This window comes from Corella eumyota, chromosome 5 (assembly GCF_963082875.1).
Source record: "Corella eumyota chromosome 5, kaCorEumy4.1, whole genome shotgun sequence".
NCBI lineage: Eukaryota > Metazoa > Chordata > Ascidiacea > Phlebobranchia > Corellidae > Corella > Corella eumyota.
The window spans coordinates 7,560,418-7,586,633 of NC_137494.1; the positions used below are offsets into that span (position 1 = coordinate 7,560,418).

Below are 26,216 nucleotides of genomic sequence, written 5' to 3' on the forward strand. Positions count from 1 at the left end.
ATCTTTTTCTACATTTAAGTTAATAGTTACAGCTTTAAATTAAACTAATTTGGTTCTGTTTTCAAAATAACAACAGTGTAACATTTTGGTTGTTTAAGCTATGTACTGAAATATACGTAAGACAAATTTTAGAATTTAGACTAGTTATTGTTTCATAGATTTTTGTTTAAAACGCTTGAACATTGAATAATTGTCTTAAACATTAAAGATGCTAAAGATGCTAACTGTTGTTAACATTGGGTGGTCAATAGTGAAGAATCTCTCAAACTGCGTTAAAGTGTGCCTTGTAATATGATTAGGTCTGTACAACATATGAGACCGAAGAAAGACGGATTTGTTCATGTTGCATATGGTAAATATTTCTTCATTTGCTTTATACATTATAAAATATATACGTTATTGCCTCACTATGCCTAGATAAAAAGTGTAAAATACTATTATTCACGTTAAGGCTCGTTAACTAAAGTAATGTAATTTCAAATTGATATTTTTGGGTTTTCTAAATAAGAGTTATTGTAAAAAATTGAAAAATGTACTAAAAATAAACGTGTCTAAATTTGGTCTAAAACGTTACCAACTGAAATGTCAACTTTATTAACTTACTCTACGATATTTTAGTTTACGCTTTCTAGTTAGATTTAAACGTTATATATATTGGATAAAAAATTTTACCATATTATTAACTAATTTGTTATTATATATATTAAAAAAAGTACTGTAAACATGTGTTGTAAAGGACTTGCCAGTAGCATATACTTTATATTTTGTAGTTTTGTAATACTTAAAATATTTATGTTGATCTTTCTAAGGTTCGGCAGATTATTTTAATTAAATTATAATATTTGTGGTTTAGTAAGTCGTTGCGCTTTAAAGAACGATAGCTCGGGCTGCTGATGCATAAAACGATATTTTTAACCGAATACCTAACGAAAAATTTTAACCTATTTAAGGTAAAATGCATGTAAAAAATTTGTAAAAAATGCACGGTCATGCAAAGCTATATGCAGTGAGTATTAATTTACAAAACAACGGTAAATTTTAGCAATCGAAAGCAGTCTCGCAAAGGTAATCAGTTTCTAAATTCGTCAACCACGTTTCGAAATACGCATGTACCTATAAATATTAGAAAGGCTATAGTTAAACAGGTAACACTTAAAATGTATAGTAATCAAATTTTGGTCACGTTTTTACTTGTTCGCAGCGTAAAGACATTTAATAGGTGTATGTGAGTAATAGGTATTAGGTTGATTATATATTCCGAAATTGCTTAAAATTGCAACACTTTAAAAATACTAGTGCGGATAACGAGGTTTTGCTTATATGTAAATTGTATGTTTTAAAATAACATTAAGTTGTAGGCTAAGTGCAATGCTAGTATACGTTTTAATATAGAGTAAATGATGCTAAACAGGCAGTGTGTGCTTACTAGTGTATATTTTGACAACGTTTTTATTAAGAAATGGGACTTTTGAAATGTTGTTAAGAAAAACATTTAACCCTTTGTCGCCGTTCGTGCGTTACTTAGATCGGTTTTGTTGTTCAGCAATACATCAAATTCCCTGACTGCGCAAGAGAAAAACCGCATTGAACGGGAATTCCAAGAAATGGCCGAGTTTTAGTCCTGTATTTTTAACTTGATAAAAATAGGAATTTTAGGTAACTAGAAGCTAGGTTAGTAAGACTTTCCATAGATTTAATACGTTCAGTTTGTTATTAGTAACTTACAGCATTTTTGTTTTACTCTGCTAGACTTATTACAGATATGTTATTTTATTTCGTTTAGATTAAAGTAGGCTGTTAAATAGAAAACAAGTGAAACTGAACGATGAATAACACAACTGAACGAATGGAATTTGATCATCAGCATCCTGCAATAGTTGCTGTTACTTCTTTTCTTGTTTTAATTTGTATATACATTATAATAGTATTAACATTACAATGTCGCAGAGGTTTTCGCAACCCAAGTAGCAGACGACGCAGGCGAATGTCAACTACATCTGGCCTAGAAGTCGTATTTTCAGCTTTCAAAGCTGTCCACAGATCGATTTTGATCAAAAGGCTGGTTTATGCAACAGCCTGGACGTCGCTGCTTCGACTTGTGGCCGAACTTCACTATATCTACCAAGGCAATTTAAGTGACTTAACGTGTTTAATTACCCTTCGCATTCATATTATTTTGTACGACATACCTATAGTACTGGTTTACTTGTTTCTGTGGTTCAGGCAGCGGATGTTTTATACCGACCCCCGAATGGAAATCATAAACAATGTTGTTACACGAACAATTAGTTGGACGGTGTTAGTTATGATGATATTATGCAACATAGTTACTATCATTTTGTTCTTTACGACAAGAGAATACGAATTGGTTGATGGCCATTGCGTGGTACTGACAAAACATCCAAATATCTCGTGGATCGTTTTAACCGGGTTCTCGATTATATTTCAAGCATTACTTGTTTTCTTGTTCGTTCAACCGCTGTTACAACACAGATTTACTAACAATAGCCTAAATTCGCAGGTTCATGGCCAAAGAGAACTGCGACCTATTATAGTACGCGCGTTGGTGGCAGCAGCTATTTGTATTGTTTCGGATTTACTGGCTGCATTGGTTCGATTTTTTACGAAAAACATTTTAATATCAAACGTGGTGTATGACCTAAACTTGGTTGTTGATTTAGTTGTTATTATTTTCTCGTTTCGCGATTGGAGAAAGCGGCTTTTTCCGTTTTGTCACAGAAGGCCAGCTGTAGTAGCTAGATGAATAAAACACCACGCCGTGCCTTTCTTATTCATTCTGTACATACGTGTATTGAACTTTTTTATTCAAATTTTAAAGGCAATTTTTAACCCGCGCTAATAAAAATAGTTCCGCTTTAAAAAAACATCTTTTTTTATAATTTCATTAAACTTTCTACTAAGGTTAGGGTTCGACGAAAGGTCGTATCGTAATACTTATTTAAACTGAAACAGGCACGACTAGAGCGTGAATAAAGTCACGTTTTTGTAGTTAATATTTTTAACTTAAAAAAAAATTAAATACTAGCGGTATATGATAAGTTATTTTAAAATCAAAAATTATTTTCATTAAATTTTTTTTCATTTTTATTTTTTATTTTTTTTATAATTAAAAATCTAAATTTATCAACTAGTTGTATTTTTACCAATTTAGTATAAATTTTAAAATAACTTGGTATTTAAATATAGTTTTTAAATATTTAATAAATTTAAAAATTGTAGTTATTAGCTATTGCGAGAAAAAAATTGTTCTATTTTACGACGGTTTTACGCAAGCTTTGTCATATCCGTGATATTAGCATACGACCTGCTGACGTCATAAGGAATTTAGGTTCAAAGTTTAAAACCTTAAATCAGACCCAATTTTTTTTATTTTTATTTAGTTTTTTCGCACATTGATAAAAGTAAATAATAAATGCGATGCGATATACAATTAATATTGCAACAATGCGACGGAAAAAAATGACAAAATCAATTTAATGATTTAAAACATGCCAAAAGTAATAATGTTTACAAAAAGATTTTAAGTATGTTATGGCATGGTCACCAAACCCAAAATATAAACACACAGTTCTTTTTAATTTTATTTTTAAACTCAGTACAGTGTAAACAAATATACTAGTTTTTTAAAGTTTTAGTTGTGTTTCCATTTATAATATGTGCAACCAAAGTTATATTGTTCTACTTTTCTTACTAAATTAGTAAAATAAATGTTAAACGTGACCAAGAAATTTAAAAATTGTTTATTTTTTAAGCCGTTAGTGGGCGATAAAGGCATGTTTTACCAAGAAACTTTGTATTTGTTGGTATATTTTGTTTGTTATGACGTTCAACAATCTTTTGTAGAGTCTATTTTAACGATCACATATTGATTTTGTTTATTTATTACTGAGGGGATAGTTATTCTTTTCTTTTCTATACTATGATATAAGCAAAAAAATTTAAAAAAATATTACTCGTTGGTATATTCTTACTATAACTCGTTGGTATATTCTTACTATATTAATAACGAAAACAATGCTTCTTAACATTGTTTTTTTTTTTTTTTAATAAATAAATTCGTCAAAAAACGTAAACCACATTTAAAATGAAATTGTCAACTGCTTGTTTATAATAACTTATTTTAAAAGATTGTAAAAAAATTCATAAAAAATTAACTTTATTTAAAAACTTTTTTAATTGTTATGTTTTAAATATGTCATCAAACTACATTAAACATAACAATATCTTATATTACAGTATTTTAAAAGGGCCAATAATACAGTTATTAATTATAAGAACTTATTTGATTTTTTACACAGAAATTGCTTTGTCATCCTGAAAAACATTTATCTTAATTGGTTGTTATGGTTACGTTAAAATAACCACATTGTTTACTAAATAACACTAACTCATTTTAAAGTATTGTAAATGTGTTTTAATTGTTCTATAATTTCGATGTAAAGCGAAATGAAAATGAAAAGAAAAGCAGCATTACGAAAAAAATGTGTACTGCCTATTTACTTGCGAATGCGGTAAAAATGATTGTTATGACGAAACCGTGATGAAAGGCTTACGGATCCCATTCTAATCACTCACGTGACCCTTTGCTGTTGTTGCTGCCATATTTTGAGCTCAGAAAATAAGTGTGGCGAGACAAAGGAAATCGGCGAAGCGTAAATGCAAGCGGAGCGAAACTTTCTGTCTTGCTTTACTAGGAAGTAGAACTTCGCAAAAAGGATCAATTTTATTTAGCGAGCTATAGTTTGGTCGCGTTGTTTTAGCAAAGTTTAATTTGATATACTACAGATTCATTTTGTTGGCAGATAACATAAACTCAATAGTGTATTTGTATCGCGTGTGTTTGCAAGTGCATATTGGAAGCAATTTTTGTATTTTTAAAGTTTGGTTTGTAACGTTCAATTACCGATTAGTTACAGTACCCTAAATGCAGTGAACGTTGTTGCCATTGCCTTGAGTCGCATGCCCCATTAAACAGCATATTGTACTCCTAGCCAATCAAACGAAAATACAGCGGAAAAAATATGGTTGTTATGAAAATTATTGTCATTTTTTTAAAATATTTATGAGTTGACCCATCAACAGAAAGATATTTGTTTTTATTTGTATGCAAACAAAAAGTTTCAAAGAAGGTTATTTATTATCATCCTATAGAGCAGTTAACCACTTTTTTTTAAGTTGTTGGAATGCAAATACATAGCGATGTAACCTTAATCAAAAAAATCTTAAACTAAATCGGAATTTTTTTAGATAAAGTGTTTTTTTATTGAGTTGTAGCAAACCTACTTGATTGATTATGGATTTAAAACTTATTTTGCTTGAAAGCATTCTCGGTGTGATAACCCTTGTTTGTCTTTACATCGCAATAGCTCTAACTACTTTTCGGATTCAGCTGAACAAAAGAGTTTGTCGCACACAGTCAAGCCCCAGAAATGGATGGCAGTTAACCGGTGTTCAAAACCAGACGAATCCCGATCAAAATAGCGAAGAAGAAATGCAAGAAAGCGTTGGAGTTATGAGCTATCATTCCACGGCTTTGAGGAGATTATGTCTTATCTCTGCCTGGCTTGTGCTTTTGCGATGCATCTCGGACCATTTAGTTTTCTACCTGGGACTTGTCAAAGTTAAAGTTTCGTGCGAGGTTATTATCAAAGTCTCCTACTTGTTTGTCGTTTTACCTTTAGTGGTGCAATACTTGTTCCTATGGGTAAGACAGAAGGTGTTGTATCTTCACCCGGTTTTGAAGAAAGATAGTTCCAAAATTCTGCGTATAATAGGATGGTCCATTCCGGTTGTGCTTATTGTCGGCGTTGTCGTTGTGTCAACCCTATTTATAGTTGATAACAAGTTTATTCGACTCCACGATATTTTACCAATAAACGAAACTAGCAATGATACAAATGATACAAAGAGTTTGCCAATAAACGAAACTAGCAATGATACAAATGATACAAAGAATTTACCAATAAACGAAACTAGCAATGATACAAATATCTGCGTTCACTCGCGAAGCGACGTTTTGCCAGATATCAAATTGCCTTGGATCATATTAACGCTGGCAACATTGGTATTTCAGACTATTTTTCTTCTTATGTACGCTCACCCTTTGGTCGGCCAACGCACGAGCATCCACATCCTCGAAATGATGCAAAATACGTCGGAGGACAGTTTGTATCCTCTTCTTAAAAGACTCCTTCTCCTAACGGGAGTCTGTTTTGCTTCGGACATTGCTGTGTTCGCTGCTGCGTTCGCCATCGAAGATGTTTTTATTTCAAATTTATTTCTCGATTTTAATTTACTTGTAAACCAGATATGTATAGTGTTAACACATTTGGATTGGCGGCAGCGGCTTGTTCCTTGGAAACGTCGCAGCACCAACGATGTCGAACAATTGACAGAAACTCCCTCTTCCGTTTCGCATTGTGATATTCATCGCACGACAAAGGAATTAAGCTCTTCAAGAAGTCCGATCTCCTCCACTTCTACCACAGTTGAAGACGTTTTCGAGTAAAATTTAAAAAAAAGATTTTGATAGGAGCGCATTATGTACATGATTTTAACTTATACGGCAACTACATTTGGGGTGAGCAAAAAGCTAACGCGGACAATTTGACTCCTTAGGAACTAAAGATCAAAATGTTGGGTTAAAGGTTTTATTATATATTTTTCTTTACTGAGCATCATATCGGAATAAAATAAAAAATATGGGCAAAATAAGATCAAAATCTAAATCTTAACTATCATAAAAAGGGGTTTGTATTTATATGTTAATTATGCTATTCTTTATTGATAAAATTCATGTCTAATGCCATTAAATGTAATTTTATTCTTTAATATCTTTTTCTGTTGTTGATCTTATTGATCGAGCCCATAAATTTATCTTATCATGTTAAAAAAATATGGCGACTATATGTTTTTATAAAACGACTTTAAAACTCAATGCGATTCAAAATTGCTGGATGGGAATGAATCGGTGTGTGTATTAAATGACAAATTATTTAAAAAAATCAATAGCTACGTAGACATTGGAATTTTCATCGTCGTTTTAATTTTATTAGCTGAACCATTTTTATTCGCAGCTCTACCACATACACTGTCATTTTATTTTGCGCTTATATTTGTAAAAAGTATATTTTATTTTAAAACAATATTTCTTGTATTATAACATTGCCACATCGACGTTTTTTTAATTTTTGTTAAAATATATATAAACATCGTAACAATTACATTTTATTCCATTTTGTATTTATTTACGACCTTAGTGTTAAAACAGCAACGAATTATACCTAAAAAAAATTTATTTGTTAAATCGCCTATGTTGAAAGGCCGCAACGTTTAAATAAAAGAAAGTATTCGCATAAAGTTGCAATTTTTATTTGAATATATTTATTTTACTTAATTTTAATTATTAAAAATCGGATAACTTAACCATTATTAAATGATCACCACAGATATATTGGTAAATAAAACGTGTTATGTTAAAGTGTTTACGTTTTCCTTAAATTATAAAAATTTTCTAACATTTTTTAACAAAGTTTTGCAACACCCAACTTTGTTCGTGAAATGTCATCGTAATTAATTAACTCGCGTTGTTAGCTATGGAATTTGTTTTTACAGTTTGCTAAAAATACATCCGTCTTATTAGCCTTTATGTTAAGACCGCCTACACACTTTACATAGCTTGCATTTACTTAGATGTACTATAGTTTGAAATGAATGAATAAATTTTAAGGGTCAATTTTTACGGAGGGTTTTAAAAATTAAATTTTGATTGAAAAATGCGTTTTTTAATTGGTGGCATTTTGCATTCAACTTCCCAGACGACGGAAGTGAAAAATTGTGCAGATAACCTAAATTTTGTTATTTGTTAAAATTCCTACCTTATCTTCTCATTATCTAAGCACAACAGACGCGTTCGTTAAACCGTGTCCAAAACAAAAGTAAAGTCGGTCTTGCGGTTCGGACAAATTAGATTCGAAACAAAAGAATTGCTGTGCGTAAAAATGATGTGCTTTAGTATGGCGTTAAGTGAGGCTAATTACTTTTGGCTGTTCAAAATTGTCTTTTTTTAACTTGAAAAAGTACCATCAGCTATTAATTTTTATTTTGTTCGTGTTTTGTCCGACTACTGAATATCTAGAGCAAATTTTGTTAACCCATATTAAGTTACGTTGCCGATAAAATAAACAATATCGTTATTTATATAAATATTTTTACACAAATTTGAAAACAATTTTTTGATGATATTTTATTGGTTTTTCCATCTTGAAGGTTTTCGTCTGTTTGTCATTACAGGTTTTTTAAATCTCGGTGTTAAATCTGGCACAGTATCGTGCGACAATTCCTAAAAACAAATTAACAAAAATTTATGTAAGAAGAAAATTATACCATACGTAGTGCATAGGTAAATTTAAATTTTCGCCATTTTGTTTATAACTTCATATTTAAAGAATTAAGGAATATTAAAGACATTATTAAGTAATCTTACTTGCACAAAATTTTCATTGGCCAGGCTTACTGGGCGATTAGTATTTATTTTATTATTTGTTTTCCAGAATTCTCCTATATCGTTATCCACATCGTCATCGCTGGATCTAGTAGATTGAATTGGTTGAGTTTCCGCCCTTCTGTATCTCCTTGGCCTTGACCTGCCTACAAAATTATAGCTTAACGGTTAGAATGGTAAAACAAGATAAACTGATTTATAGAGGTTAAAAGTTTACGTTGTATTTTTGTACAAATTTTTATTTAAAATCGAGCCCAATATTAATAAGGTTAGAAGTTTTAACATTTAAAAAAATGCCTAGCGGTGTAAAGAATTATTTTGCTTGCTGTGTAGGTTGCTATGACATTTATTTACTGGTTTTACCTTGTAACACGTTTTCCAAATTAGCCTTCTTCCGAAGCATATCCTCGCTCATTTTTCGTCTGGGCTTATCGATAACGTCATTACCCGTCGATGATGGCCCAATAACCTTTTCTCTCCACGTGTTTTTTTCGTCAATTGAATTAGACCCTGTTGGCGAAGGAGTCGACCACGATAATCTTTTCTGGCTTGGCTTTTCAAAAGTCACTCGGTGGCGCACAGACCCTTCCGTGTTCCTTCGCAATTGTATTCTCTCATCTTGTTTTAGTGAATGTCTACCGACCCCTCCTCGAACAAAATTTTGTGAACTAAACTTTCCAACCAAATTGGAAACGCTGGGTCGTTCTGGCGTCGAATTTCGGTCTAAAGAACTGTTACTACTGCCCTTGTCCAACGGATCTATTTTAGACAAACTGGTCCGAATGTATTCATAATGTGGCTTAGTTTTTCTCACTGAATCGCTTGAATTTAAAAGATTAGTTACATCTTCTTTTTGTACACGGGTTGTATTCTGGGGTTCCTTGTTCTCCACAACCTGTTCGTCTTGATTTCTTAAGTCAATCATGCTTTTGTGATATTTCGGCTTGGGTAAAACTTTTGGCGGTGTGTTGTCAGAATTTTCAAGTAATGAAATTGCAGAAGTGGTGCGCGGTAAATTATTAGAAACTGTTTTTTCTCCAATATAATCTTCCTCGTCTTCGCCACTGTATCCTTCATCTTCAACTTTATCTCGTACCTTCATCTCCTTTTTAGGAACCTCATTCGAGCTCTTTATTTTTTCCTGAGCATCTTCTAACGTCTTGATTTCATTCTCCAGGAGTTTTTTCTCGAATTGCTTAACAATTGTTGGCTTTTTTGAGCCAAACTGTGAAACTTTAAATTTTGAGAGTAACCCCTTCATCTCTAAATGTCCATCAGTTTTACTTCTTGTATACCTTTTCATTCTGGGCTTTGCAGCGGTTTCATATTTCTCGTAATCCGTTTGCTTTCTTTTGCCTTTATAGTTACAATCTTCAACACTTTCTTCCGAGGTTGATCCTTCTAACATATCGTTTTTTCTTCTACTTAAAAAGGCTCTTCTTGATTTGCCTTTCGACGCGGAACTTTTTTTGTCCGGTGATTGATCCTTTGATGATGGTTCTTTAATCGAAAGTCTCTTTTTTATCCACTTTTTACCAATTTTGCTAAAACTTTCCTTTGATTTGTCATTCAATTGACTATCGAAAGCTAACTCTTCTTGTAATGAATGGACAGCTTGTGGAATTAATTCAGATAATGCTTCGCAGGATCTTCTTCGTCTTTCAGTGTTGTCGACAACAGTTAACGTTTGGTTTGGTAAGTTTGGCGCTGGAGAAATACCTGGTGAAGTCTGGTAGCGAGGATCTGAAATAACTCTCAGAACGTTTCCCTTAACATCTTTCTCGATTGTGATAGTGGGTTTAGGGCGCACTGGTGGTGGATCTACTTCAGTGACCTCTTCTGGTACCTTATTTATATTTAAACTTTGAGTAGACAAAAAATCATTGGGAACTTTTTGTACATTTGTATTTTCATCAGAATTTGAGCTTACTAGGTTGCCGCTTATTTTTGTAGACCTACAAAGTCTGGGTGATTTTGAGCTATGCTTAATATATCCAGTTTCAGGATTAAAGTACGGTGTATGCAAATTAGGTGTGCTGTTGTCAGAGGTTTCCTCCAACATATGGGATTTGTTTTCTTTTGTTGTAGCATTGTAATTCTTATTTGTTAGACTCCTTTGAAATGTATCAGAGTTCCGAAACAAAAGCTTTTGGTGCAAGTTGGGAAGTTTTGATGTTGTCGCATTTACATCTTTCTTTGCTTGTTTGTCTTTTGTGGTATCCTTGTAACTTTTTTCCACTTTTACAAATGGCAAATTTGCGTTTGCTTTAGATGCACTTGCAGTTGAAGTAGTTAGTTTCTTGGATGTAGTAATTAGTTTGTCAGGCGTTTGTTTGTTACTAACATCTGATCCGTACTCATGTAGTTGGTTACTGTTTTGCGAAACCGAAGTTACTGGACTATTTAGTTGACTAGGTTTTGTTTCCTTTCTAGTACGCGTGTATGTAACTAATGGTTTTGAATCAGGTGGGTTTACCAGTAGCGGCGATGATGTGGGAGCAAAGCTTTTACTCCGGCTCGATTCCACCCCATCTCTGGAAGAACTTGACATTTTTCTTCCCGGAGTAACGCTTCTTCGCAAAATCGATGACGTAAAACTATGTCGTCTGCTATTAGCTGACGACCGATCAAGCGAAGGAGATTTAAATGACTCGTGCATGGGGGATTGCGAAGTGGTAGGGTCCACGGAAAGTCTTCGCAATTTATTTACCTTTCTTTTGCTCTCATTTTCTACATCGATATTGTTTAGATCATGACTTATCTTCTCGATCTGCTTTAGCGCCTACATAATAAATAATTTATTAACAACATATTAAATAATCTACATTCGCAATGTCTTAGTTACAGAAGGTACATAAAAAGAATACTATTACATATTTACATCGTCTACTGTTTTTTGGAAGTGATTGTACTTTGCCGAAGCTTCTGGAACTACATTTTCATTCTGTGCAAATGCAAAATGTATTATTTAAGAATTGGATATTTAAAAATATTTTTAAGCAGCCAAAGGTAGGGAGAATTTCTTATTTCTATTTTTAGCTACAAAAAGGGGCGGGGCACATATTTTAGGATGAAAAAATGTTTGCTACAAATGGCAAGCGCGACGCATGACTTACATATGTTGCAGCATGGTAAATAAATAACTTAACACTTTAAAATTGTTTGGGTAAATAAAATATCTGATTAACTGTGACATCACATTTGCTATTTATTTTTACATTTAATTGTTGCTACCACAGACTTGAATTTATTCAAAGTAACATTTTATATTTATTTAGGGAATGATCGTGATTTGAATGTGGCATATTGTAAAAATACAAATTTATGGACGGTCAAGCTGCACTACTACATAATTGCTTAATGAATAAGCCACGAGGAATGTAAGTATCAAGTTGTTTACAACATACCCTATCGGCTGAGTCAGTTGACTTTTTTTCCGGCGACAGCGAGTCTTCGTTTCTGCTGCTCGGCAATGAGGTCATAGGTGACTGCTCATCCGTGACAGGGGAACTAATCACGTGACAGCCATGCAAAGGAAACGTCGACGTTGATCGTCTATTGCACTCTTCCCTTAACTGTAAACAAAATATGGCTAGATATTTAACATTACGAACTGCCTAGTCTAGTTAAAGTGCGGGCTGGTTGGCGAATGTCTAGCGCTCATAAGTAAGCTATGCTGCATTTTGGAATCTAACATTTGTTTTAAGGGCAAAATATGCCCTATTAATCATAGTAAGTAAGTTTTAAGCATAGCCTTTGCAACAAACACTTTAATGTAATAGATTTTGATAACGTTTTTGTTATTTATAAAAATGACTTACCGATTCAATTTTATCGAGCATTACTTGTCGTGTTTTTTCCCAGTTTCTTTTCTCGCCTTCGTGCATAAACAATATGTTGCATTTTTCTTCTTTAAACCAACATTCTCTTTCATCCAATTTTTTCTGCAAATCTGCCATGGCAATTTTCATTTCCGCTAGATCGCGCTCTCGGGCAAAGACTTGCGACTTTAACGAGTGGTTTTCCATCTTTAAACGACTGTCAATATCTGAGTTAGATATGCCTCGTTGAACTTCCATCTAAAACATAATTAAACCTTCTTTGAATGGTTGAAACACGGCAGCCCGAATTTAAAAACTTAGGTTATCGTTCAAACTTAGTTAGGCTCACTTTTTCACTAACAAAGCTTTGCAGTTTCAAAACAATTTTTTTTACACTCACAAAAATTTTAAATTTACGTTTTTGATAATTTTGAGGAGTTCGTTTTTCTCTTCTTCCCACGTGACTTGATCTCTGTGGTGCTCCTCTTCCGCGTGAGTTCTCTTTGCTTCTTCTTCTCTTAACTCGATTCTTAATTCCTCCAAAATGTTTTTTAAATCTACCAAAATCTTTTTGCTTTCTTCGGCCTACCAAAATTAGTAACCATTCGTTAAACTCTAACTTATATATAAAAATTTAAAAGCAATTTTTACTTATTAGGTTAACAAAAATTTGTTGAAAATAAAAATATTTATTTATATTAATATATGTTCTTACTAGAGATGCTTGTTTTTGCAGCTCTTCCTTTTCCATTTGCCATTCTTTCTTTCTTTGCAAATGTCTCAACTTTAACTGCTCGAACATTTGAGCAATCTCTCGAGCCGTGCGCCGCCTCCCCCTTGACCTTTATAAGTTTAAGGTGTTATTTAAATTATTAAAAATTCAACCGGTGGGAAGTTAGACTACAGTTTCTGGATTATTATTTAGCACCGGATTAAAAACGTAAATCTGTGCCACAATTAACATTTTAACTTTAATTAAAACTAACGTTTATAATAAAGCGCGACAGAACTAGTCTTCAAAAAGCAAGAAATTATTTAACTTAAAGTAACAGTTTTACAAGCTGGATTTTGAACCTGGTGCCGAATAATAAAAACAAAAACTGGTGTCTAACTTCGCGCCGATGAAAATTTGGTTTTATAAAAATATTAACAAAATAGTTTACCTTCCTCTTACATCGTCGCTTGTACCCTCGTCGTGATCTAGTTCCGGTGTCTCGATCGGACTCTTTTCATCTCTATCTTTCATCGTGACGTCATACATTTATTCGGATATATTTCCTTTTTTGGTCGGCGGCAAACATCAAAAGTTTTTAAAATCCTTTTTTTACGATCCTATGTTTTATAAGATTTTGCCTGCGCTTTAAAAAAAATACAGTAAATTTCAAACACTCTGTCTATTTTATTTGAACACCAATAACGGTAGCATAGGTTTAGCTTTTTGTTTATTACGAACGATAAACTGCTAGGTTCGCTTTTAAATAATTGATTTTTTATCTTTAGACACTGTATATCTTTTGTCACGTGACATGCGTGTTATTGCTATTAGTTGCAATATTAAAGCAAAAGTGAAAAGGTGAATATTTAAAACATAGCATTTAAAAAAAATTAAGTTTCTAAAATTCGGACTAAACTTCCCCTAAACTAATTATAAATTTTATACTATTTAATTTTCTTTTTTTTTTTTCTATAAGCTGTAGGTTTATACAATTTTATAGAATTTGATTCCCTTAAACTTCATTTACATCAAATATCTAAATTTGCTATACTTCATTTACATGAAACATTGGCTTGTATCTTAATCTAGTAACAACGTAAATGATAGTACATAAACAACTTTGTTATAAGCTAAAGTAATTGTAAGAAGGACAGTTATAGTCGTTGAATTAATTAGAACCCATGAGAGTTTACAGCTGTTTCATATCAGGCCGCCTTGACATCTTGACGTGATGCCATGATCAACCTAATTGTACACAGAAATGTAAATACCATAAAAAGCAAAAGTGACATCAATTTTTTTAACTAAGTAGAATAATTACAATCAAAAAAATTTTTTAATGTCTCAATTTGAAATTTTATTTTAAATGTATAAACGACTTTACAGACGAGTGCACAATTTTATATTTACAGTTCTGATTACATCTCTTTACAAATATAAATATTATATTATATAACACTATTAACAATTCGCGCCACATATTAATAACATAAAAAGTACAACTTAATATTTTTATTATGTCATACTATTCAATACCCTATGGACAAGGTTTAAAATAAAATATATTAATAAGGTGATGCAATTATATCAGATTAGTGTTTGTCAATATGCGTCATTGTCTGAATGACGTCATCATTAAACTTGTGTTTTGCTATAGGCTTTTCACTTGCCTAAGCTATCATCGGACCCAGTATCAAAATCGTTGTCGTATTCTGAAACAAAATATAAAAAAACAAAATATAAGAGTAATGCGAAAATGTGTAAGTTAAGTTTAATTAACACTTATTAAGTATTCAGTAGAGTTTTATATTAGGTTTATAACACTTAAAAAACAAAATAAATCACCTAAATTTTTTTTGTATATATTTTTATCCTCGACGTGGAAAAGTCGAATGCTCGACTTAAACATAGAACTGCTACCCCGACCCCGTCTCGAGTTGCCTGTGGCAGTTTGGGATAATATAGATTATAATTGGCCAATAATTATAATTGCCCAATAAAAAGTGCTGACTCAGCAGGAGTTTATGATGTTTATAGCACCTTACTCATGGACGCTACAGCATGAGAGCAGTGGGGATTGAACCCACGACCTTATGTGTTCCGGCAAGTGTTGTTACCACTACATCACGCTGCCGGTTAAATTAAATAACATTACAAAAGTATTAAAAAATTATATTATTAAAGGGTTTTAACCTGTGTCTGATCCAGTAAGAACAATATTTGGGAGAATTTTGTCATCTTTGTTTTTATGGACATCCGAAGGAAATTGAAAATTTTGTTGCAGATTCGAATCGCGGCAAATTTTGCAGGAATTTCGGTTTCGTTCTTTTTGATGTTTTTCTAAAAAGATTAAATTTTTTCTTCTTACATGTCCAAATTTTATAATATGTTCATAAAGACTTCAAGAATGTGAATTACAAACCTGGTTTAGTGAACATTTTATCTGTTGACTGCATCAACCCATATTGTGTATAAATATCGTGGATATGGTATAGCTTACTACTGGCGTTCTTATTTTCAAATAACAAAGTAACAGAACATATAAATAGATATATTCCAATTCCTATACCAACTGGACCGTATAAATGTGCACGTGTGACCCACGTGACAATTCCACCTAAATTTAAAAGATTAAAAATACCAATATTATTTTTCTTAAATATAGAATATATTTAACTAACTTTGTACTTACTAATAACAGCTAATGTGAACCCAACGAATGCTAAGCCTCCTTCAGTTGAAAAAAAACGTAATTTTCCAGCAACTTCGATCGAATAAGCTGGCCGCTGGTTGGGGCTAGAACGCTAAAAAAATATTCAAAATTGTTTTTGTTTTTGTGTAGTGATGTGGTATACCGTGATGACATCGAATCACGAGACTTTAGGTTTTGAGTTAAAGCCCTTTTGTTAACCAGAAAATTTCAACGTTCAAAGATATCCCAAACACATTACCAAAGCACACCTTTTTCCAATAAACCAAAACACCTTAAGGTAATATAGAAAAGCAACTTTTATAAGCCTAATGGATGCCACAAAAAGGCGTACCGTTAAACCTACTATATACACATATAAAATATTGCTCACTATCTGTTGGCAATCAAACAATTTTTGATCCGACTTTAAAATTAAATTTATTACTTTTTGTTTTTTAGATCTGTCATCCCAATTCAATAACTCATTCTGTTTTAAATTTTTAAAATTTTCATTTTCTCTTTTCGTTCGCTCTTTTGATTTTTTTCTTTTTTGATTACCATTTTTAGATCTTCGATGGCCGAGATTTCGAGATAAAAGTCCCCCAGAAAACATTATTAAATCTAATAATATTTTACATAAAAAAGCAAACCTGTAAATAAACTAAACATTATATTAGCTAACTGCCCGCTCTACAAACTGTATTTCAATTGTTTTATTATGGTTGCAACTAGCAAGTAATATTTGTTCGTGATAATTTACCTATGCACTACAAACCAACATGTAATATATCGACCACTAAGCTACATTATAACAAAGTTTAACTAATCTAAATAATCTTTAAAAATTACTGATTTGAAATACAATTGGCTTATGATTTTAATTATATAATAAACCCTAGCACACTGGGAACGTTTTCGTAATTACAATGTTTGTATTTTTCTGCATCAAGTTAGTATGTAATTAGCTGCACGTAAAACTCGCATTAATATTTTTTAGCCTCGCTATTTTAATTCTGCTATAAGAAATATATATAACTAACTCTTTTTCACATTACTATCCTTGCAGTTAATACAATGAATGGCTCAAATGAATTGAAAGAAATAATTATTGCCTACGACTCATCTATTATTTAAACGTATACTCTTGTAGCGCAAATATGTGTAGACCCCGCAATAATACAGACACATAGCGAAATTTGTGTAACTTGTTTATAGGACAATTTTAAGGGACATTTGAAATCAATTTTTTAATTTACTAAAGAACTGGTATTTATCAACAAGTTATCTTAAGTTTTTGTGCGCTTAAAAATGAATATTGATTGTTTTTAAATATCGACTGTAATATTTAAAATTATTATTAGCTAAGGTTGTTAACACATATTTAAAAGAGCATTATTTGTTAAGCTATTAAGTGTGAAAACTGCCACAAGAAAAAATAGTATGGCTGTTGTGCTATATCAAACTACAGCAAAACACTTTTGGTACTCGTAAAAAATTAAACATTTTTTCAATTTTTTGTCAAGATTTTCTAAGACATTTTCAATATCGCCTTATTTAGTGATTTTATTAATATTTAACTTGTTAACTTCCCGTCTAAGTGTTTCTGGGTAAATATTTTTAAGCTGTTGAGTTTTATAAACTTTTTATACTATACGCTTAAACACAACTGGTCAAAACGCTTTGTTATTGTAGGATCTTGGGGTTCGTGTATCACTCAACAAGGGTAAACTATAAAAATTGCGCTTTCGACAAAGTTATTTGTACTTAACTGCCTTCTAAAGTGTATTGAAAACTATATTTAATGCATAAAGCTTCGTACTGTCTATAAAGTTACCGGGTACGTTTGCGAAAACAAAACACGTTTATAAGTAGTATGAGCTTTTGTATTGATTCACGGTTTCTTTTTACGTGGATAAAATAAATGTGTTACAGCCAATAAGAAAATTATTAATAAAATTCCTTTTTGTTACAAAAGTTAGGTCTACATTTTAAACACAAGCACGTTTTAACAAGTATCTTTATATGCTTTATTCTCGGTGGGAGTGTCAATATAAGACATGATCCAGTTCTCGTAGTCTAGAACTTTTGTGTAAACTCCCGGCATTCCTGCCGATCCACATCTCAGCGAACCGAACGAGGTAATACCGGCCAAGTACCACGAACAGCTGGAGCAACGCTGGCACATCATTGGACCTCCGCTATCGCCCTAAAAATTTAAAATATGTTTGTTTTAAGTAAGCTATGTTTTATAAAAATATTTAAGTAAGTAGCACCTGATAAAAGCAAACTATTAACAAATTGTTCTTTTTGAAATTACCGGGGCTAAGATCTTTGATAGGCACCTTTCGTTATTAGCCTTTGGGTTTTTAAAATACAATAAACAACCATGTTTATACCCAAAAGTAAAGTGTAATAACATGATGGACTTACTTTTTTCAATATTTAAATAAACGTTTTTACAGCACAATTAATTTCAACTTACCTGGCAAGTATCAACTCCTCCAGTTAATCGACCAGCACATAACATCGAATCACTAAATTTTCTTCCATAATAGTCAGACTTGTATGCACTTTTGCATATATTCAAATTAAGGTTCTTTATCTTAGCTTGGTTTAATGTCCGACTGACAGATATTCGAGTAATATCAGCTATAAATCAAATCTTTTATTGTTAGATATTTCAAAATTAAAAAAGTCATTAAAAGCTTGTTTTGAATTTGCCACTCATTTAGTTTTTACAAAACACTTGTTCAAAAAGCTAAGTTATAATGCCACAATAGCTATAAGTAAAAATTAATTAAACTTAAGAGTTTCAATAAACATCAATAACTTACTTGCCCCCCATCCAGCAACATAGCAGTTAGCATCTAAGGGTGTTTCTTCCTGCAGAGGCATACACAAGGGGCTCATTTTTCTTTTTGGGGTATCTTTGGTTTTTAGAATGAAAGGTCGTCTCAACTAAAAAAAATTATTTTGTTACAAGCTGTTGTTTGACCAACGTTGGTCAAGTTTTAAATATTAACCTCGACTAGTGCGATGTCGTTTCTTGGCATATCAAATCCTGGATGTCTTATAATTCTTTTCGCATAAACTCGCTGCCCGGGATTGGTAAACTTTTTAATTCCTCCAATAACCAAAGTGTGATTTTCGTTAAAAACGCTGCAGGAAAAAATTTATTAGTTTTTTTGAACTAGAGGAAAATTGGCTTTAAAATACAACATAAGAAATCTTACAAGACACAGTGTGCTGCTGTGACTGCCCATCTGTCTGTCAACAAAACACCTCCGCAATATGAAAATCGATTTCCTCTTGGGTAGCCCAACTTGAAAAGCAACTGATACAAAAAAAAGTTAATATTACGTAAAACTTTATTCTAGTGGGTCACTTTGCTATTTAATAAAGTGCACTTTTATTTTATTTTTTGTTTATTGTCTGTTTATTATTTTATTTTTTTTATGGTTGTAATTTAACTCAACAGTCAATAAGAAAAGTTTTTATCAAAACTAAGTTTTGGACCACTTGGCATTTTTTAATTTTTTTGTCTAATATTATTTTGTTGATTTAGCTATTTGTAAATCAGGGTAAAGAAAATAGAGTTAACGCAATTGATTACTTAAGGGAACAAAATCTTTAAAAAAAACAATATATCAATCAAACAAGATATTTGATTAAAAACAAATTTTTTAACTTACCATCCATGGCCATGAATTTCCAATAGCTTCTACTCCGCCAACAATTTGAGAACCTAGATCAGATCTTCCACAAGTTGTGCTGGCATTTACAGGATCACAGCAATCCGAGTTACTTTCATAACGATAAACATCTGTGCCGGCGCTACACGATTCTGAAAAACGAAAAAAAGCTTTTATATATTGGATCGAAACAAATGTGACAGAAACTGCTTTAAAACGACAATAGGACTTTTTTTATTTGCACATTTTCACTTACACCATGTTTTGGTAATTTTTTCTAATTTTAAGCAAAATGATTTACACTAATTTTGCTAAAGTGTCGTTTACAAAATTTTGGTGTTCGGTACCATGGGTTGACACAAACGTATGTCTTATAATTATTTAATTTATAATTTTAAAAAACGAATAAAATTTTGTGGATGACTTATAAAATTAAACAAAAAAAGTCTCAAATAATTTGTTATGGAATTAATATTTTAAAACTTACGTTGGACGCAATTATTGGTATTGCATTCCTTATATAACTTCGCACAATCTCCGCTATCATCCTGACACAACGTTTCTTGTGTTCCAACACCACATGATTTTGAGCAGGGCGACCACTCTAGTAAAGCAATGCGATTAATTTTACCACTGTTTTAAATTTAATAAATAAAGCCCAGCAACTGATTAATCGAGAATTTATTTTAACTTACCGACGCATTTTTCGGTATTGCAAATTTCTGTCTGGTTAACACTCAAAATATATATAACTAACTCTTTTTCACATTACTATCCTTGCAGTTAATACAATGAATGGCTCAAATGAATTGAAAGAAATAATTATTGCCTACGACTCATCTATTATTTAAACGTATACTCTTGTAGCGCAAATATGTGTAGACCCCGCAATAATACAGGCACATAGCGAAATTTGTGTAACTTGTTTATAGGACAATTTTAAGGGACATTTGAAATCAATTTTTTAATTTACTAAAGAACTGGTATTTATCAACAAGTTATCTTAAGTTTTTGTGCGCTTAAAAATGAATATTGATTGTTTTTAAATATCGACTGTAATATTTAAAATTATTATTAGCTAAGGTTGTTAACACATATTTAAAAGAGCATTATTTGTTAAGCTATTAAGTGTGAAAACTGCCACAAGAAAAAATAGTATGGCTGTTGTGCTATATCAAACTACAGCAAAACACTTTTGGTACTCGTAAAAAATTAAACATTTTTTCAATTTTTTGTCAAGATTTTCTAAGACATTTTCAATATCGCCTTATTTAGTGATTTTATTAATATTTAACTTGTTAACTTCCCGTCTAAGTGTTTCTGGGTAAATATTTTTAAGCTGTTGAGTTTTATAAACTTTTTATACTATACGCTTAAACACAACTGGTCAAAACGCTTTGTTATTGTAGGATCTTGGGGTTCGTGTATCACTCAACAAGGGTAAACTATAAAAATTGCGCTTTCGACAAAGTTATTTGTACTTAACTGCCTTCTAAAGTGTATTGAAAACTATATTTAATGCATAAAGCTTCGTACTGTCTATAAAGTTACCGGGTACGTTTGCGAAAACAAAACACGTTTATAAGTAGTATGAGCTTTTGTATTGATTCACGGTTTCTTTTTACGTGGATAAAATAAATGTGTTACAGCCAATAAGAAAATTATTAATAAAATTCCTTTTTGTTACAAAAGTTAGGTCTACATTTTAAACACAAGCACGTTTTAACAAGTATCTTTATATGCTTTATTCTCGGTGGGAGTGTCAATATAAGACATGATCCAGTTCTCGTAGTCTAGAACTTTTGTGTAAACTCCCGGCATTCCTGCCGATCCACATCTCAGCGAACCGAACGAGGTAATACCGGCCAAGTACCACGAACAGCTGGAGCAACGCTGGCACATCATTGGACCTCCGCTATCGCCCTAAAAATTTAAAATATGTTTGTTTTAAGTAAGCTATGTTTTATAAAAATATTTAAGTAAGTAGCACCTGATAAAAGCAAACTATTAACAAATTGTTCTTTTTGAAATTACCGGGGCTAAGATCTTTGATAGGCACCTTTCGTTATTAGCCTTTGGGTTTTTAAAATACAATAAACAACCATGTTTATACCCAAAAGTAAAGTGTAATAACATGATGGACTTACTTTTTTCAATATTTAAATAAACGTTTTTACAGCACAATTAATTTCAACTTACCTGGCAAGTATCAACTCCTCCAGTTAATCGACCAGCACATAACATCGAATCACTAAATTTTCTTCCATAATAGTCAGACTTGTATGCACTTTTGCATATATTCAAATTAAGGTTCTTTATCTTAGCTTGGTTTAATGTCCGACTGACAGATATTCGAGTAATATCAGCTATAAATCAAATCTTTTATTGTTAGATATTTCAAAATTAAAAAAGTCATTAAAAGCTTGTTTTGAATTTGCCACTCATTTAGTTTTTACAAAACACTTGTTCAAAAAGCTAAGTTATAATGCCACAATAGCTATAAGTAAAAATTAATTAAACTTAAGAGTTTCAATAAACATCAATAACTTACTTGCCCCCCATCCAGCAACATAGCAGTTAGCATCTAAGGGTGTTTCTTCCTGCAGAGGCATACACAAGGGGCTCATTTTTCTTTTTGGGGTATCTTTGGTTTTTAGAATGAAAGGTCGTCTCAACTAAAAAAAATTATTTTGTTACAAGCTGTTGTTTGACCAACGTTGGTCAAGTTTTAAATATTAACCTCGACTAGTGCGATGTCGTTTCTTGGCATATCAAATCCTGGATGTCTTATAATTCTTTTCGCATAAACTCGCTGCCCGGGATTGGTAAACTTTTTAATTCCTCCAATAACCAAAGTGTGATTTTCGTTAAAAACGCTGCAGGAAAAAATTTATTAGTTTTTTTGAACTAGAGGAAAATTGGCTTTAAAATACAACATAAGAAATCTTACAAGACACAGTGTGCTGCTGTGACTGCCCATCTGTCTGTCAACAAAACACCTCCGCAATATGAAAATCGATTTCCTCTTGGGTAGCCCAACTTGAAAAGCAACTGATACAAAAAAAAGTTAATATTACGTAAAACTTTATTCTAGTGGGTCACTTTGCTATTTAATAAAGTGCACTTTTATTTTATTTTTTGTTTATTGTCTGTTTATTATTTTATTTTTTTTATGGTTGTAATTTAACTCAACAGTCAATAAGAAAAGTTTTTATCAAAACTAAGTTTTGGACCACTTGGCATTTTTTAATTTTTTTGTCTAATATTATTTTGTTGATTTAGCTATTTGTAAATCAGGGTAAAGAAAATAGAGTTAACGCAATTGATTACTTAAGGGAACAAAATCTTTAAAAAAAACAATATATCAATCAAACAAGATATTTGATTAAAAACAAATTTTTTAACTTACCATCCATGGCCATGAATTTCCAATAGCTTCTACTCCGCCAACAATTTGAGAACCTAGATCAGATCTTCCACAAGTTGTGCTGGCATTTACAGGATCACAGCAATCCGAGTTACTTTCATAACGATAAACATCTGTGCCGGCGCTACACGATTCTGAAAAACGAAAAAAAGCTTTTATATATTGGATCGAAACAAATGTGACAGAAACTGCTTTAAAACGACAATAGGACTTTTTTTATTTGCACATTTTCACTTACACCATGTTTTGGTAATTTTTTCTAATTTTAAGCAAAATGATTTACACTAATTTTGCTAAAGTGTCGTTTACAAAATTTTGGTGTTCGGTACCATGGGTTGACACAAACGTATGTCTTATAATTATTTAATTTATAATTTTAAAAAACGAATAAAATTTTGTGGATGACTTATAAAATTAAACAAAAAAAGTCTCAAATAATTTGTTATGGAATTAATATTTTAAAACTTACGTTGGACGCAATTATTGGTATTGCATTCCTTATATAACTTCGCACAATCTCCGCTATCATCCTGACACAACGTTTCTTGTGTTCCAACACCACATGATTTTGAGCAGGGCGACCACTCTAGTAAAGCAATGCGATTAATTTTACCACTGTTTTAAATTTAATAAATAAAGCCCAGCAACTGATTAATCGAGAATTTATTTTAACTTACCGACGCATTTTTCGGTATTGCAAATTTCTGTCTGGTTAACACTCAATCCACATTCTAGTGCATGTTCACCGCAATCTCGATTTTTCACTCGAAATCCCCCACCGCAACTGATAGAACACTGGCTCCAAGGTCCCCATCCTTTTAAAATAACATTTTAAATAGATGTAGTTAACAGGCAAACATGGATTGTATATATATTTTTATTTTAGGAAAATTTATTTACCTGTAACACAGCTACAATTTTCGTCGCAAAAGTCGCAAGTTTTAGCACAGTTATTCAACATCGTATCATAAGAGCTTGAAGATTGACACATGAACAAAGTTTTTCCCATTACTTCACACGCTTCACTGGAAATCATGTCTTGACACACACTGTATAAAACCAAAGGTGTTTAAACGAGAGTTATCAGTGTTATAAATATAAAACTTTAATAATATGTTTATTATTTGCAACAGCAGTTATTAAAGTACGTTTAGTATTCAAAAACAACCTGCATTCCTTCCAGCAATTTTCTGTTTGAACTGTTCCTATTTTACAACTTTTTGCATCAGTTCCACATGTCCAAGCACGTGTTCTCGTAGCCTTGATACCACATTTGCCTGAGCATTCACTCCAACTACCCCAATCCCCTAAACTATCAACTACAAAAAAGATATATCTTTGGTATTTCAAGTAAATTTTTAGGTTTTTAAAGAATCTGTTTGAAAATTAGTTCTTACTTTTTTGCTGACACTTTTGTGTTGCACAAGGTTGTGTTTGAAAAACTTCTTCCATTCCACAATCTTTAATCAGGCAACCTCTGATGCGAACTGATAAGCCTCCATCACAAGTTTTTGGGCAAGATGTCCAATCCCCCCATTCTTCCACGTTTAAGCATTCTAATTTAAAAAATAAATAAATGTGTATTTTTAATCATAAAAAAGGTAATTTTTCATTTTTGACTGTTGTTTAACTTTTTAAATCTCTTAAACTTGCAAATAAATATTATGTTGATATTTCATTAAACTCTTTTACATTTATCACTGTAGAATTTAGTTTACTAAACTTAAAGTTCACGATAAAGTTTTACCCAAACTTCAGTTTTTATCACTTTTTTATTATCTTACCTGCACCCTTAAGCAAAGCAATAATACCGAATACAAATATCCATTTAGACTTTTGTTTAAACATTATAAAAGTACGTCTAACTTTTATGACATTAAAGAAGATATGAAAAAATGAAGTGGAGTGTTCTTAGTTTACTTTTTCAGAAATTATTTTGATTACTAAAAAGTAAATAACATTTTTTTGGGGTAAATAGCAGTGATTATCAAACAATATTCTAATTGTTTTAAAATAACAAATACTTTAATGATAGCGTTTTTATTGTGTTTGAACAATAGGTAATAATTGGTCAGAAGTTATATAATTAATTGTTTAAAGATTTATTTGCAAAATCTCATAAACAATGTAAATTTGATTGTCATTTAATATACAATGTAAAGTTTGTTTATTTTAAGTTAACGTTTTATTGATATTTTATTTATTATTTTAACAATCTTATTAAAATTTATTTAAATAAAATAATAAATAGTAACTAAAGTTCTTAACAGAGAACAGTAATAATATTAAAACACACTTAAACAAAACATGCCAACGTTTACTGTTAAAATACAAATACCAATTAATGTGCCCCACCCATAACTTAAAAGTAAAGATTAAGATAATTTTCAATATATAAATAAAATACGATTTATTTTTTAAATTTACCTCAGGCTTTGCTTACAATTCAATTTAAGTTTTTAAAGTACCATTATTCTTTTGTGAAATAATAAACAATCGCTTAATATAGTTTAAACTTCTAGTAATTTTAATTGTTTTGAGTTAATTTACGCTATATGTAAAATATGGCTACTAATAGAAAATATTTCAAATATTTATTAAATTTGGTAAGTGATATATACGTAATCGCCCATGTTTTGCCTTAGGGGTGTGACATTTATATCGCCTGAAGTTTTGCACAATTTTAGGTCATAACAAATCTTGAAAGTTTTAGGCTTATAGAAAATGACCATCAAGTTTCTAGCAATACTTTTGTTATTGTCAATGTTTAACCGAGCCACTAAAGGTAAAGTAAAGGCGTTTTTGTCAATTTTTTATTTGCATAGATGTTTGTATAAATAAAATCAGTTTAAAAAATAATGTTTTTTCGTGAAGGCTGTCACTCTTCACAACACGAAAGAAAAAAACGACAAACAAACGAACCTGATTTAGTTTTAGAAGCGCAGATCACTGTTGAATTAAGAGAATTTTTCACTACCTGTTTGCTGGACAAGGTAAAATACATAGCGTAATTAAAACACTTCATAAAACATAAAAATACTGACACAATGCTTATTGCTTAATACATAATATTAAGCTGTTATAAATGTTTGCATTTAGTTTAGTTATTATTTTTGTAATTTTATTTTTTAATTTGTTATAGTTAAATTTATATTTTTAGGTGGGCGATATATGGACCTGGGAAAGTGTGATCGATATATCGATATTAGACACGCAGTGGTACGAGAACACAGACAGATCGAATTGCAGGTGATGGTTACAATTTTTTTAACCTACTTATACTACCTTTGTATAAACATTATATTGACTTATACAATAAAATTATAAGCTACCATAAACTAATTA

General features: G+C 31.4%; 2 protein-coding genes across 2 annotated transcripts; one reads left to right on the forward strand and one right to left on the reverse strand.

Moving 5' to 3' along the window:
- Positions 1-166: 166 nt before the first annotated feature.
- Positions 167-7,371, forward strand: LOC145753401 (uncharacterized). The gene is made up of 3 exons (XM_082569814.1): positions 167-352; positions 1,784-2,752; positions 5,309-7,371. Exons 2-3 carry the CDS (start codon positions 1,826-1,828, stop codon positions 6,527-6,529), a joined length of 2,148 nt encoding a protein of 715 aa, XP_082425940.1. The 5' UTR covers positions 167-352; positions 1,784-1,825; the 3' UTR covers positions 6,530-7,371.
- Positions 7,372-8,132: 761 nt separating this feature from the next.
- Positions 8,133-13,697, reverse strand: LOC145752517 (uncharacterized). Its single transcript, XM_082568816.1, has 9 exons — positions 13,509-13,697; positions 13,061-13,187; positions 12,763-12,930; positions 12,346-12,603; positions 11,932-12,099; positions 11,406-11,468; positions 8,888-11,306; positions 8,507-8,670; positions 8,133-8,362 (listed from the first exon to the last, which is right to left on the reverse strand). Exons 1-9 carry the CDS (start codon positions 13,604-13,606, stop codon positions 8,267-8,269), a joined length of 3,561 nt encoding a protein of 1,186 aa, XP_082424942.1. The 5' UTR covers positions 13,607-13,697; the 3' UTR covers positions 8,133-8,266.
- Positions 13,698-26,216: the final 12,519 nt, after the last annotated feature.

Bases quoted from the DNA above. Each gene is read 5' to 3' on its own strand.
- LOC145753401 (XM_082569814.1), top strand. From the start codon at position 1,826: ATGAATAACACAACTGAACGAATGGAATTTGATCATCAGCATCCTGCA. The intron at 2,753-5,308 runs GTAGCTAGATGA...AAACCTACTTGA, and splicing joins GTCACAGAAGGCCAGCTGTA to TTGATTATGGATTTAAAACT.
- LOC145752517 (XM_082568816.1), bottom strand. From the start codon at position 13,606: ATGTATGACGTCACGATGAAAGATAGAGATGAAAAGAGTCCGATCGAG. The intron at 12,604-12,762 runs GTAAATTTAAAA...ATTATGTTTTAG, and splicing joins TCCTCAAAATTATCAAAAAC to ATGGAAGTTCAACGAGGCAT. The intron at 11,469-11,931 runs GTATGTTGTAAA...GCATTTGCACAG, and splicing joins CAACTGACTCAGCCGATAGG to AATGAAAATGTAGTTCCAGA.